Source organism: Pseudorasbora parva, chromosome 2 (genome assembly GCF_024679245.1).
Source record: "Pseudorasbora parva isolate DD20220531a chromosome 2, ASM2467924v1, whole genome shotgun sequence".
Classification (NCBI taxonomy): domain Eukaryota; kingdom Metazoa; phylum Chordata; class Actinopteri; order Cypriniformes; family Gobionidae; genus Pseudorasbora; species Pseudorasbora parva.
The window spans coordinates 6,353,070-6,368,233 of record NC_090173.1 but is presented as its reverse complement, the minus strand read 5'-3'; the positions used below and the strand labels follow the sequence as shown (position 1 = coordinate 6,368,233).

Genomic DNA, 15,164 nt, shown 5'->3' with positions numbered 1-15,164 from the left:
TTGTTGGGGGCGTGGCCAGCGAGGTATTAAAAGCCTTGTGTGTTTGAAACATTTTGGCTAGAGAGGAGCAATTCAATTGACTGAAAGACAACTACTCTGTAAGTGTTTGTAACTTTTCTCATTTGATTGTTTGTTCATTTGTTGTTGGATAAGTGTGTCTGTGTAGTGCTGAGGTGTGTATTATTAGTTTTGGTATATTCTCTCGGTGTGTGTGGGAGTTTGCATTTGTTGAGTTAGCATTTGTTTGGTCATTGCCACGTTGGGAAGCGAGTTTGTTGGGGGCGTGGCCAGCGAGGTATTAAAAGCCTTGTGTGTTTGAAACATTTTGGCTAGAGAGGAGCAATTCAATTGACTGATAGACAACTACTCTGTAAGTGTTTGTAACTTTTCTCATTTGATTGTTTGTTCATTTGTTGTTGGATAAGTGTGTCTGTGTAGTGCTGAGATGTGTATTATTAGTTTTGGTATATTCTCTCGGTGTGTGTGGGAGTTAGCATTTGTTGAGTTAGCATTTGTTTGGTCATTGCCACGTTGGGAAGCGAGTTTGTTGGGGGCGTTCCCAGCTGCTTTCAATAACGATACTCAAGTGAGTATAAATAGCGTGATAGTCCGCGGAAGCGGCAGTGTGAAGCCCTCCTTGTGTGAAGAACGACGAGTGTAAAGACTTCAACTCTTCCCAGTGCAACTCCTCTCGAGCAAAGACCCCGGCAAGGCCCTTGAGTATTATCTTCCTTTTCATTATTTGTGTTCGGCTCTAATTCCTATCTGGCCTTTTCACCATGTGCTTTCAAATCTCAACTATAACTACTAGCACTCGTAAATCACGCTCCGTACGCACGAGACGCCGTAATCCTAATAATTTGCGCTATATCCTAACATCCTCTGCTACTTTACTCTTTATTCCAATTGGTCTCTGGAATTGCCAGTCGGCTGTAAACAAAGCAGACTTTATTTCATCTATTGGGACTCATTCTCAGCTTAGCCTCATGGCCCTAACTGAGACCTGGATCAAACCAGAGGACACTGCCACTCCTGCAGCCCTCTCAAGCAATTATACTTTTTCACACACTCCTCGGCCTATTGGGAGGGGTGGGGGTACTGGTTTGCTTATCTCAAATGATTGGAAATTTGATCCATTACCGTCTCTACCGGCCAATTCATTTGAATCGCACTCAATCACTATTACTCACCCTGTTAAAATCCATGTGGTAGTGGTCTATCGTCCTCCAGGTCACCTCCGTAACTTTGTGGAGGAGTTGGATGTGTTACTTTCTAGCTTCCCTGAGGATGGCACTCCACTGATTCTGCTTGGCGACTTCAACATCCATCTTGATAAACACCTAGCTGCAGACTTCAGCACTCTACTGACTTCATTTGACCTTAAGTTAGTATCTACTACGGCTACTCACAGATCAGGTAACCAATTAGACCTGGTCTACACACGCAACTGCTCCACAGACAACACTTTAGTTACCCCATTACACACCTCAGACCACTTTCTCATCACTCTTAACCTCATACTGACTCCTGATACAAAACGTACTCCTACACAGATTACCTTTCGGCGTAATCTACGCTCACTCTCTCCCTCTCGCCTATCCACTATGGTTTAATCTTCACTCCCTCCACCTGCTCAGTTCTCAGCACTGGACACTAAAAGTGCTACCGACACTCTTTGCTCCACTCTAACATCCTCCTTAGACAGTTTTTGCCCCCTTTCATCCAGACCAGCCCGCCCCACCCCATCTGCCCCCTGGCTGTCTGAAGTTCTCCGTGAACATCGCTCTGGACTCAGGGCGGCAGAGAGGAAATGGCATAAATCTAAAAACAATACTGACCTTGCCTTTTATCAGTCTCTTCTCTCTTCTTTCTCTACAAATGTCTCCACTGCTAAAACAACATACTACCACAACAAAATCAACAATTGCTCTGACTCTCGTACACTCTTTAAAACATTCTCCTCTCTCCTTTTTCCTCCTCCTCCCCCTCCTTCATCAACTCTTACAGCTGATGACTTTGCATCATTTTTTCACCAACAAAACAGCTCTCATTAGCAAACAGTTCTCCTCATCACTAACTGACACGCACATCTCAACAACTAACACGAACACGCTTCCATCCTTTTCTCCACTCTCCGAGGCAGATATTTCTAAACTCATCCTTTCCAATCACCCTACTACCTGTCCACTTGATCCTATTCCCACTCACCTCCTTCAGGCTATTTCTTCTTCAATCACTCCTGCACTCACTCACATTGTCAACACTTCTCTTCACACGGGCACCTTTCCCACAGCATTTAAGCAGGCTCGGGTAACCCCACTGCTTAAGAAACCCTCTCTGAATCCAGCACTTTTAGAAAACTACCGACCGGTATCCCTTCTGCCTTTCATTGCAAAGACCCTTGAGCGAGTTGTGTTCAATCAACTCTCTACGTTTCTTGAACGGGACAACCTCCTAGACAACAACCAATCCGGCTTCAAAAGCGGCCATTCGACTGAGACTGCCTTGCTCTCGGTAACTTAGGCACTGAGACTGGCAAAAGCAGCTTCCAAATCCTCAGTGCTCATTCTGCTGGATCTGTCTGCTGCTTTTGACACAGTTAACCACCAGATCCTCCTGTCAACACTTAAGAGGACGGGGATCTCAGGATCTGCTCTCCAGTGGTTCAGGTCTTACCTCTCTGGTAGGTCCTACAGGGTGTCATGGAGAGGTGAAGTGTCTAAGTCTCATAATCTAGCTACTGGGGTTCCACAGGGCTCAGTCCTTGGACCACTTCTCTTCTCCATCTACATGTCATCATTAGGTTCTGTCATTCAGAAACACGGCTTCTCCTATCACTGCTATGCGGATGACACTCAACTCTACTTCTCATTTCAACCAGATGATCCTACAGTCAGTGTTCGTATCGCTGCCTGTCTGACAGACATTTCTGACTGGATGAAAGAGCATCATCTTAAACTCAATCTTGCAAAGACAGAATTACTTGTTTTCTCAACCAACCCAGCACTTCATCAAAATTTCTCCATTCAGCTTGGTTCATCGACCATAACTCCATCAAGGACAGCAAGAAACCTTGGAGTTGTGATTGATGACCAGTTAAACTTCACTGACCACATTACTGCAACAGCCCGGTCCTGCAGATTTGCTTTATACAACATTAGAAAGATTAGACCCTTCCTATCAGAACAGGCTGCACAACTCCTGGTTCAAGCTCTTGTTCTCTCCAGACTGGATTATTGTAATGCTCTTCTGGCTGGGCTTCCAGCATGCACTATCAAACCCTTGCAGCTGATCCAGAATGCAGCGGCGAGAGTGGTCTTTAATGAGCCGAAGAGAGCGCATGTTACGCCTCTCTTCATCAAACTGCACTGGTTGCCAATGGCTGCTCGCATCAAATTCAAGGCACTAGTTATCGCCTACAAAACAACCTCTGGCTCTGCACCAATATACCTAAATTCACTTGCTCAGACTTACACACCCTCCAGAAGCTTGCGTTCTGCGAGCGAGCGGCGCCTCGTGGTTCCATCCCAAAGAGGCATGAAATCGCTCTCACGGACATTTTCCTGGACCGTTCCTACCTGGTGGAATGACCTGCCGATCTCAATTCGTGCTGCCGAGTCTGTAGCCATTCTTAAAAAACATCTTAAGACACATCTTTTCCATTTGCACTTGACCAATACAGAATAGCACTTACTGAGTTTTTGTTGTAGATGGCTATTGCTGCGCGTTTAGCTAGAATACAAAACCAACCCATTGGGCCACTGAATCTGCATTAACGACAACAGCTGGGGCAACAGCCTTAGTCCTAATGGGTTGTAGCTATCTTAGCTATCAAAATCCAGTGTTCGGCACTTTGCGGACGTGAGTTTTTGTTGTAGATGTCTGTCTTTATTTAAAAAAAAAAAAAAAAAAAAAAAAATTTGTTGTGTATTGTGCTAATTAATTGAGATTTCTTACAGCTCTTACAGGTTTTTGGCCTTGTCTGTTCCGTTGCTTCTATTACTCTCCCCTTTTTTGTAAGTCGCTTTGGATAAAAGCGTCTGCTAAATGATTAAATGTAAATGTAAATGTAAAACACAGGCAGGAATAAACACAGGGAATAACGTTCAGAAATGTAGCCGGGGCAAACAAGACTTCGCAATGAATGTGTGTGTGAGCAGAGTTTATGTAGGCATGATGATTAAGAACAGGTGTGCAGTAATCAGTCCAGAGAGAGGGTGTATGGGAAATGAAGTCCGATATGAGGTTAGTACTCTGGGGAGTTCGACCTCTGGTGGCCGACGGTGGAATCTTCACCGGCGTTTGTGACAGATACGTTTTAGTAAGTTGTAATGTATCCTTAACATACCTTCTGATGTTAATTCATGTTTATTCTTTGACTATGACAAGATGATCACATTCACTCGTGCCGCGGTGCTGCTTGAACTGATGTGTCTTTACAGTGATCTGTCATGTCACATTAAAGAGCATCAAAATGGCATCACTTGAATTTCATACCTAATGAAATTCAAAATTCACTATATACAGTATTGTTCAAAATAATAGCAGTACAATGTGACTAACCAGAATAATCAAGGTTTTTAGTATATTTTTTATTGCTACGTGGCAAACAAGTTACCAGTAGGTTCAGTAGATTCTCAGAAAACAAACAAGACCCAGCATTCATGATATGCACGCTCTTAAGGCTGTGCAATTGGGCAATTAGTTGAATTAGTTGAAAGGGGTGTGTTCAAAAAAATAGCAGTGTGGCATTCAATCACTGAGGTCATCAATTTTGTGAAGAAACAGGTGTGAATCAGGTGGCCCCTATTTAAGGATGAAGCCAACACTTGTTGAACATGCATTTGAAAGCTGAGGAAAATGGGTCGTTCAAGACATTGTTCAGAAGAACAGCGTACTTTGATTAAAAAGTTGATTAGAGAGGGGAAAACCTATAAAGAGGTGCAAAAAATTATAGGCTGTTCAGCTAAAATGATCTCCAATGCCTTAAAATGGAGAGCAAAACCAGAGAGACGTGGAAGAAAACGGAAGACAACCATCAAAATGGATAGAAGAATAACCAGAATGGCAAAGGCTCAGCCAATGATCACCTCCAGGATGATCAAAGACAGTCTGGAGTTACCTGTAAGTACTGTGACAGTTAGAAGACGTCTGTGTGAAACTAATCTATTTTCAAGAATCCCCCGCAAAGTCCCTCTGTTAAAAAAAAGGCATGTGCAGAAGAGGTTACAATTTGCCAAAGAACACATCAACTCGCCTAAAGAGAAATGGAGGAACATTTTGTGGACTGATGAGAGTAAAATTGTTCTTTTTGGGTCCAAGGGCCACAGGCAGTTTGTGAGACGACCCCCAAACTCTGAATTCAAGCCACAGTACACAGTGAAGACAGTGAAGCATGGAGGTGCAAGCATCATGATCTGGGCATGTTTCTCCTACTATGGTGTTGGGCCTATTTATCGCATACCAGGGATCATGGATCAGTTTGCACTGCATGAAAAGTGGGATTTTCGTCAGTAAGCGGCACTGTAGATTGTCGTGGAAGATCAGGTTTACGACTGTACACGGCAGTTTGCAGGCGACACCGAAAACTGCCGTGAATTGTCAGAAATTGACGTGGGCCTTGCTTGGCAGTTGTCCCCCCCAAGACCCCCCTTCCCTTAACTCCAGGGGAGGCTTTAACATGTAAATGAACATTCTGTGAGCTATACAAATGCAAATCAGGGTAGCAGGAGTTTTAACCCATGTGACATTTTTCTAAAAGGTATTAACTTCCTTCTAAGAAAATCTCTTAGATAGATCAGGCTCAGTATAGCCTAATTGTAAAATCTTAAACTTAAGCTTGAATTTATATATTTGATGAAAGTATTCTAGATTATTTATTGTTTGTCATTTGCAATCAGTCCCCGTGAATTCAGTGCGACTCGCAATTTTGACCAATCACCGCAATATATATATACAGGGGTTGACATTAACTTTTTTGCTCACCGGCCACCGTGGCTGGTGGTTTTCCAAAGTTACTAGCCACTCAGCATTTTCACTGGCCACAATTTTGCTGTTTGAAAATTACATTGTATATGTTTAAAGTTGACTTTGGCATATATAAATTACTTGATTTTGAATCATTTTACTTTATTTAGAAGATTTAAAACCCTTTCAAACTTTCAAATGCAGAATGACCCCCCAAATCTTGTATATCAGCTGGGATGTGCAGGTGGGCAAGGGGTCGGCAATATAATAGATTATAATAGAATATAATAGGCTAATATGAGAAAGGTAATATGACAGGCTATGAGTAATATATACATATATATATATATATACATATATATATATATATATATATATATATATATATATATATATATATATATATATATATATATATATATAATTTAAAAAATACCCTAAGCAAATTACAAAAACAATAGTTATTAAAAATAAAAATTCCGATACTAATACGACACAATGTAATTTATTGAATGTAATTGTCATTGGATACGACTTTCATCGAAAAGAATGTAACAAAATGTGGGCGTGGTCTGTGTTGTGAAATGAAACCACATTAAAAATTCCCTTAAACTGCGTTTGAAACATACAGCAAAGCAGCGACAGAGGAAAACACAGAGCCTGATATTATGCAAACATTTACCAATAATGTGGAAAGCGTTTTAAGTCTGTTCAGTGGAAAATACGCTGTGACGAATCTGTCCTCGTCTAACATCTGCTGTAAATCCAGGTAAAACTAGCTGCGTGCACGCGCCCGTCACCAGATAACATGATCCCCAGTTTATCCGTAACACCGGCGGGAAGAAACAGCTGAATGCAATCAGTGGGCTATCTCGTCAGCTTGCTCAGTTTGCTGCCGATTTTAACGAGCAGTTAACTTTAGTAATCTCCAGGTTGCTGTCCATAGATGATAGGTTGCTTGCTTTGGAGTCGAAAAACTGTGTGGAAGATACTAACTTTAAGAAGAGAAGACGAGTGCCTAAGAGAAGACCAGTCCTAAGATTGCGGTAAGACTGTTATCTAAGCTAAAGTAACCTAAAGCAAAGCTTTTTAAGTAGCACAAGCTGAAATTAGCCTTGTAAAAGAACAAATGTAAGTTGCTTTATAAAAGTGTTTTCTTTTTCTGGTCATTTTACAGGAAGCAGTACGCCGTCTTCACAACTTCGTCATAACACTCATTTAATTGTTTTCCAGCTGCATGTAAGACAGAGACAGTACGCAGGAGCTTCAGGTACAAACATCCAGTTCTTGCATCGCACGCAGAAGCTGTGAAGAGTTCAGCTCGGAGTCGATTGAGAAGAAAGAGGGTAAGATTTATTAGATTAGATCCGTTTTTGGTCAGTGTGACTATTTTTCAGGTGCATTTTACGCAGTACATCGCGCAATACTGATTGTCTTTATTGTTTGTTTTTACAGCTGCTAGAAGCAAGAAAGAGTGTGTTAGCTGAGGATGAGGTGGGCCTTTGGAAGTGCGCTACCATAGACCTGATGTCTGATGAGGAAGACGGCATCGTTCACGCGGTGTCTGGATGGACTGTTCGACCAGCCAGGAGCTCGCTGAGCTCTGTGCCACGCTGCAATCGAGATTAGAGGCGATTCCAGAGAACAGGGCAACGCACGACAGACGTCTGAAAAATGGACTGATATCAGACAGAATGGCGCTAGTTACCGACAGCTCTGAAGCGGAAAACAGAGACTTCATGGTGCTGTAGGATTTTGGGCTTCTCGTGAGCTTCCTATTGTTGTGTGGGCAGATCTCAAACGTTTTGCATTTGGTTGTGTGTTTGTGTTTGTTCTAATAAAGCTCTTTCTTTGAATAAACTGCACGTCCCTGGCATATTTTCCCTTCCTCAATAAATGAATGTCCTTGATGGTTATAATAGCGTAGTCCATAGGATAACAATGACATGAATATAAAACATAATAGCATATCACATGAATATGAATATATACAATTAAAAAATAATATGCAAATCATAATTATATATATATATATATATATATATATATGTGTAAAATTATTATAATTTGGGGGTTTAAATTTATTAATTTATTACCCAGGTTGACCAATAGTAACAGATCTGCCAACCAATCACAAGTGATATTTCTTGTTTCAATGTAGTAGTTTCAACCAATACTGAGTGAGGAAATTCAAGCCATTCAAGCCGCCCAGAGCTGCTATTCATATGCTAATTAGAGCCATTAGCGCCGGCGCCAGCATGCCTCCGCAAGCTCCACTTACGTCATGGTTCGTTTCCGTCAATATGTGGCACAGACGAACGCGACGTTCACAGGCTGTAAACTGACGTTAATTGTCGAAAATCAGGGAGATTTCCGGCTGTTTACGGGGACGAAAATCCCACTTTTCATGCAGTGTTGCATATGTTAAAATACTTGAAGAGGTCATGTTGCCCTATGCTGAAGAGGACATGCCCTTGAAACGGTTGTTTCAACGAGACAATGACCCAAAACACACTAGTAAACGGGCAAAGTCTTGGTTCCAAACCAACAAAATTAATGTTATGGAGTGGCCAGCCCAATCTCCAGACCTTAATCCAATTGAGAACTTGTGGGGTGATATCAAAAATGCTGTTTCTGAAGCAAAACCAAGAAATGTGAATGAATTGTGGAATGTTGTTAAAGAATCATGGAGTGGAATAACAGCTGAGAGGTGCCACAAGTTGGTTGACTCCATGCCACACAGATGTCAAGCAGTTTTAAAAAACTGTGGTCATACAACTAAATATTAGTTTAGTGATTCACAGGATTGCTAAATCCCAGAACAAAAAAATGTTTGTACAAAATAGTTTTGAGTTTGTACAGTCAAAGGTAGACACTGCTATTTTTTTGAACACACCCCTTTCAACTAATTGCCCAATTGCACAGCCTTAAGAGCGTGCATATCATGAATGCTGGGTCTTGTCTGAGAATCTACTGAACCTACTGGTAACTTGTTTGCCACGTAGCAATAAAAAATATACTAAAAACCTTGATTATTCTGGTTATTCACATTGTACTGCTGTTATTTTGAACAATACTGTACCTAATATATTCTTATGGAAACTTGTATTGAAGTGTGTTCCACTCATTAAACAAGCCGTCTGTTAACTGTTAAAGATTGCATTCGTACCGCTCGGTACACACGTGCACTGTACCGGAAGTCCTGTACCGAACCGGTTCAGTATGAATACAATGTGTCGTTACACCCCTAATTAGTAAATGTTGAAATTAACTAAGATAAATACACGTTTATATTATTATTCATTCTAAGTTCATGTTAAATTAAGTAGTTAACTAATTAAACGTTACCCAAAGTTTTGAATCTTAGTGTTGTACATGAAACGATTCTTTTCTTGGGCATCAAAAAAAAAGTTTTTTTGTATATATTTGTTTTACAGATTGTTTTGTCAATAAATGAAGAGGATTTAAATTTGGATGTGTTTATTATACGAAATTGCAGCTGTATTATTTGAAAAATGTAATTATGAATGTATTTAATTATATTAGAGTGTACATGTAAATTACGTTAAGGTATATTTTAATTCACATTAATTGCTTGTTTTTAAGACAGTAGAATGTTTTATGAAAGTGCATATAAAGTTGTATTTAAGTCCCACTTAAGTTGTTTCAAAAAATCACTCTTAATGGCAACTTATTGCATTTTAGTACAAATTAATATGTGATAAATTTGAGATAAATTACATATAATGTGTGTTAAGTGTGTCGAAAACATTGCATTTAATTCACACTTAAGTGTATATTTAGCTGACATTAAAGTATGTTTTAGTTCACATTAATTGCTTGTCAGTACATTGAGCAGTGCACTTTAATTACAATTTTAATACACTAGAAGCGATTATGAAAGTACATATAAAGTTGTATTTAAGTACCACTTAAGTTGTTCCAAAAAATCACTCTTAATTGCAACTTATTGTATTTTATTTCAACTTAATATGTGATAAATTTGAAATCAATTACATATAATGTGTGTTAAGTACACCGAAAACATTGCATTTAATTCACAATTAAGTGTATTTAGTATAAGTATATTATCTGTGTAATAAGTACACTTTATAAAAGTACACTAAAGTGCACTTTTTTTTTTTAACAAGGGTTCTGCTGTAATATAACCAAATCCTGTTAATCTCAATAAGAGCATCTTTCTGAATTGAGTCAGTCTGGTCATTAAAAACAGGTGAAAAGTGGTCAAAGCATTTGAAAAAGACATTGAAAAGGAGGACGTTGTCGGCTGCCAAAAACACCTGTTAATCACCTGTTAATCTTTAAGTTTTAAGTCTTAATATGTTTTTCAAAAACACAAACTCCCCTTCACCCAGTGATGTTATCCAGTTACATTTGAACACACATTGTGTTGAATCTACACAACGTTTCATAATACGCTGTTTGTTGTTTTTTAACACATCTCTTTTTAGAGAGTGGATGTGAAAAAGGGTTACTACTCCATCTTTTCATATTTTTGTTCTGTGTTGGGGCTACATTTGAACCAGCGTAAAATTTTTAAAATATGCTCCCTGCACCTGCGCAGAAATCTAGAAAATCCACTCTCTTTTTTAGCATATTGTACATTTTCTGGGCTTGCACTCTCTCCTTCCTCTAGTGAATGATTCACTTGTTCTTCTCTCTCCTTTTGTTTAAGTCTTTCTAGTTCAGCCAGTTTAGGTTCAAACTCTGCTCTGATTCTCTCCTCTGTCTCCTTTCTCACTCTCTCAATCTCCTCGTGTCTTTGTTTCTCCTCCTCTTGTTTTCTCTGTTCTTCCTCTAGTTCAGACTTCTGTGTAGGTTCTATTTTTGCTCTGATTCTCTCCTCTGTCTCTTTTATCATTCTATTAATCTCTTGTATCTTATTTTCTTCAACTTGTCTTTGTCTTTCCACTTGTAGTTTTCTCTCCAATTCCTCTCTCAGTCTCCTCTCTTCCTTTCTCAGTCTCTGCTCTTCTTCATCTAGTCTGAATCTCAGAGCATCTTCAAACATCTGATTACTGTAGTGTCCTCCTCCATTCTGCTCTATCATTGAGTCAATCTTCTGCAGTAGATCCTTCACCTGCTTTCTGTTATTCTGAGCTTTATTGTTGAAGACGTGGAATCTGCCTCCACACTGATCGACTAGATCTCTTAATCTACAGTTCTCCTGAATGAGCTCCTCTACTGTCTGTCCTTCTAGCTGATCTCCATGAGTGAAGAGAATGATGGAGTATTTTAACACCTCCTGACCAAACAACATCTCAATGATCTGAGGAATCTTCTGCTCATGTTCAGTGAATCTCATGTTCACAGGAAACACAATGAGAAAAGCGTGCGGTCCAGGACTGGATATATAAACACTTCTGGCTATCTCCTCAGCTAAATCTTCAGGACTCATCTCTGTGTCAAATATTCCAGGAGTATCAACTACAGACACAGATCTGCCTGAAACAGTGGCCTTTATCTCTGAACTTTCACTGGTGACTGAACTCATTCTCATGACAGAGTTAAACTCTTTCTGTCCCAGGATTGTGTTTCCAGCTGCACTCTTCCCAACACCACTTTTACCCAGAAGAACAATCCGTCTGGATGAGAGATGGGAGACAGGAGCGGTTGAGTAAAAATCTTTTGGTGTTTTTCTCATTAGTGGATTCAGCTTCAACATATCTGCAGTTTCTTCTATGACATTATAAAGACAACAACAAATTAATACAATTTTTAAACCCCTTTACTGCAAAGAATATTGATTAAAATGTGTCCATGAATATTTATTATTGGTATGAAAGACTCACCTGTGTCATAGTATGGCTTAAGTATTTTTATAAGCAGCATTTTAACTTGATCACTGGGTCCTTTCTTCTTGTTGTTGAACACGTGGTATCTCTGCTCATATTTCTGAACGAGTCTCTTCACTAGTTCAGTGTCATTGATGAATTCTTCAGCTGTCATGTTTTCATCCTCCAGTTCGTCTCCTCTGGTGAAGAGAATCCAGGTTTTCTTCAGCCGTTTTTCTCCCAGCAGCTTCTCAATCTTTTCCACACTTTTTCTCTCTTCTTCAGTGAATCTGTCAGCTTTGATGACCAGCAGAAACACACAGGGACCAGATTCACATTTCTGAAGAACCTCTTCATATTTCTTCTTAATCTCATCTTCACTCAGCTCTGTGTCAAATAAACCAGGTGTGTCATAAACAGTGACTGGAACCCCATTAACAGTTCCAGATTCAACAGCTACATCTTGTGTGACTGATTTCAAGCTTTTCTTTGATTCGAAAGCTTGTCGTCCCAGTATTGTGTTTCCTGATGCACTTTTCCCAGCTCCAGTTTTTCCCATTAGGACCAAATTCAAACTGTCAGTACTTTTATCCTTAGGCAACATCTTGAAATGGAACAAAAGCCCTTTACGAAAAAAAAAAAAAAAACACATATAAGCAACCTACTGTAACCAATTTACTTTTGTCATTTAAAATGGGGCAGACAAATTTACGTAAAGCCCTAAATTATTTACAGCAACAGTAGTAAGGGGGTCAAAACGCATGGTGGAAAGATTTGATGCAAATTAACCCGAGGTTCAAATCGGATTTTTGCGCAATTCGCTCTACTCCCTTTTACAATCACATATCAGATCGGAAAGGCATTTATTTTCAATAAAAATGAAGAAAATATTAGAAAAGTGGAAATAATGTGTCTACCATGTTTAATAATAAGTGTTTATCAGTTAAGGGTAGGTAAACAGACGTGCTGAATTAGAGACAAAAGTGAGTGGGTCCATATCATTTGTCCCACCCACATACAATGGTTCAGATGCCCATGCCTTTAGGATTCTGCTGTGGATGCCATCTCCTGGCAAAATGTGGGAATTAATTTGAGGAGACTCTCACAGTGCATTATGGGTATTATCTAGCAGTGGCGGCTTTTCACAAAAACCTAGGGTATGGCATGAGACAACTGGATCTGGCCATACAACCACAACATTCCCAAATAATCACATTAGCCTAAACAAAATGTGGACAAAAATCCACTAGAAGAATATACTTAACAACAATAAAAAATATTATGCAAATACTGAAACAGCCTTATAAGCCTTCACTGTGACAAAACCAAACGTGACACGTGAGACAAATTATCTTTACCATGTTAATCAGAGTTTTTTTGTACTAACCAGCCGCAACGCCGGTTCACAACGATTCTATGTTACTTCTGTTTTTATTTCTGCAGCATTGTGTCTGCAGTGCACAATATAGGCTAAAAATGACAACTACATATTATGTGCTTTATTTTATGTAAAAGGAATTTAAAGTGAGTTTGAATATAATTTTGTCAAGAACTTTATATAGTCTTACGGAAAACAACAATGGATAATTCACCTCAAAACTTGAAAATAAATTAAAGGAAACAATTAGACTATGTTTGAACTGTCAACTCAAGGTGACCAAACAAGTGTATATGATAAATAAATAAAAAATGTTTCAGTCATTCAGTATGTACTTTTAATCATGCTAAAATGGTGTAAGATTTAGGAATTCGATTTTGTTCTTATCTTATCTTTAGTTGCGAATGCAGCTAGTGCGCTCACAGAGAGAACACACACCACGTGTGTGCGCTCTTCTGATTGGATGTGACTTTTGATTGATTGATCTCGGGTCAAGTCTGGTTTGCCCATAGACCGTAAAAAATGCCCCTCAATATCTTGTTGCATCATGTCCCTGATCGTGTCTGGTTAGGACATTGAGGCAGTTTAAATTTGCTTTTCAAAGCCGCAACAGAACTAGAAGAATCATGAGCTGTTTATTTCCCCTGCTTGTCTGAATGCCAGGGTATGGCAACTGCCATACCCTGCCACACGTAAACACCGCCCCTGACTGCACTGGTCCAGCGCACTATCATGCATGCAGGTATAAATTCATTTTTAAATTATTATTAAATTGTTTGATTTAGGTTTATACATGCTACTTTCCATGGCAGAGTTCAAGATAATTCTTTTCATTATTACTGGAGCTGCTGGTTCGCTAAGTTTCAAATAAACAGCAAGCACAAACTGCAAAAGTGGCCGCCCGTCCGTCCACTCAGTGTCCGAATTCAATCACTCGTTTTCCTGCACTCCCTCAAGTGGACTATATCAGTGGACTAATGTAGGGCATAGTGAATGAGGGTATAGGGGGCGATTTCGAACAAAGCCCTTGTGTTTTCTTCAGTGATCATTACTCAATCTCTTAATTACCTAATTCAATTCAACACTGCTTCGGTGTTAATAACACAGTGTGGGTTATATAAACACTGAGAGGTGTTAATTTAACCCTGGGAAATTCTCCAACAGACCTTTAAGTTCCAAATGAAATATCTTCTGTTCTCAGTAAATAATCATTTTCCTTTCTACTTCTCTGCCTTCAAGTGATTAATATTCTTTTTGATTCTGTAACTTCTTCCATTAATGAGTTAGTTATTTGTTGTCTCTATCTGCTTGTTTATTTGTAATAATAAGCAGGCTGACTGCCTTGTCAACTGATTGTACTACTTCTTAAAGCAACCTTGTGTTCTTGAAAGACGCTATAAAAATAAACATAAAAATAATATAACGTGTAAAAACACTATGTTTGTTTGTTTCTTAACACATCTCTTTTTAAAGTGCATAGCTGATGGTAATTTACCTTTTTTTTTTCTTTTCTTTTTTTTACAGTGGCCTAGACCTACTTCCTGTTGTCAACACGGCAATGCAATGCGGAAGCTTCACATTGAATTTAGTTAAATGAATAAAATGAAACATTTCTCATCGTTTTATTTCAGTGTAAAACGTCTACAATTTTTGTTCTAAACAAAATAAACCAGAATAATATTTTATTGATTTAGATCGATGGAAATAGGTATTTACTTGTTAATAAAATTTAACGCGTTGACGGGATATTTATTTATTATTTTATTTATTTATAAGTAATATTAAAGTAAAATTAGCATATGGTATTTAAACAGTAAATATCGTGGTGCTTTTAAACACTCATTAACTGTGATGACGCACTTCGGATCTCATCAGCTTTAGGTTGTAAATTCACTCTTCAGTCATTAAAATATTTTCAGTAAAATCACATTTAGGTTTCTTGAATCTTACCTCACCGAAAAATAATTCAGAGAGAGGCTTGCATATGAATTTGTGGATGTTAACTCGAGCTTGCGAAGGGTCTG

The 15,164-nt window shown here is 39.0% G+C and overlaps 1 protein-coding gene across 1 annotated transcript; it reads right to left on the bottom strand.

Moving 5' to 3' along the window:
• Positions 1-10,462: 10,462 nt before the first annotated feature.
• On the bottom strand, positions 10,463-12,366 carry LOC137048336 (uncharacterized). The gene is made up of 2 exons (XM_067426463.1): positions 11,781-12,366; positions 10,463-11,667 (listed from the first exon to the last, which is right to left on the bottom strand). The coding sequence occupies exons 1-2, from the start codon at positions 12,364-12,366 to the stop codon at positions 10,463-10,465; spliced, it is 1,791 nt and encodes a 596-aa protein (XP_067282564.1).
• Between the last annotated feature and the right edge of the window lie 2,798 nt (positions 12,367-15,164).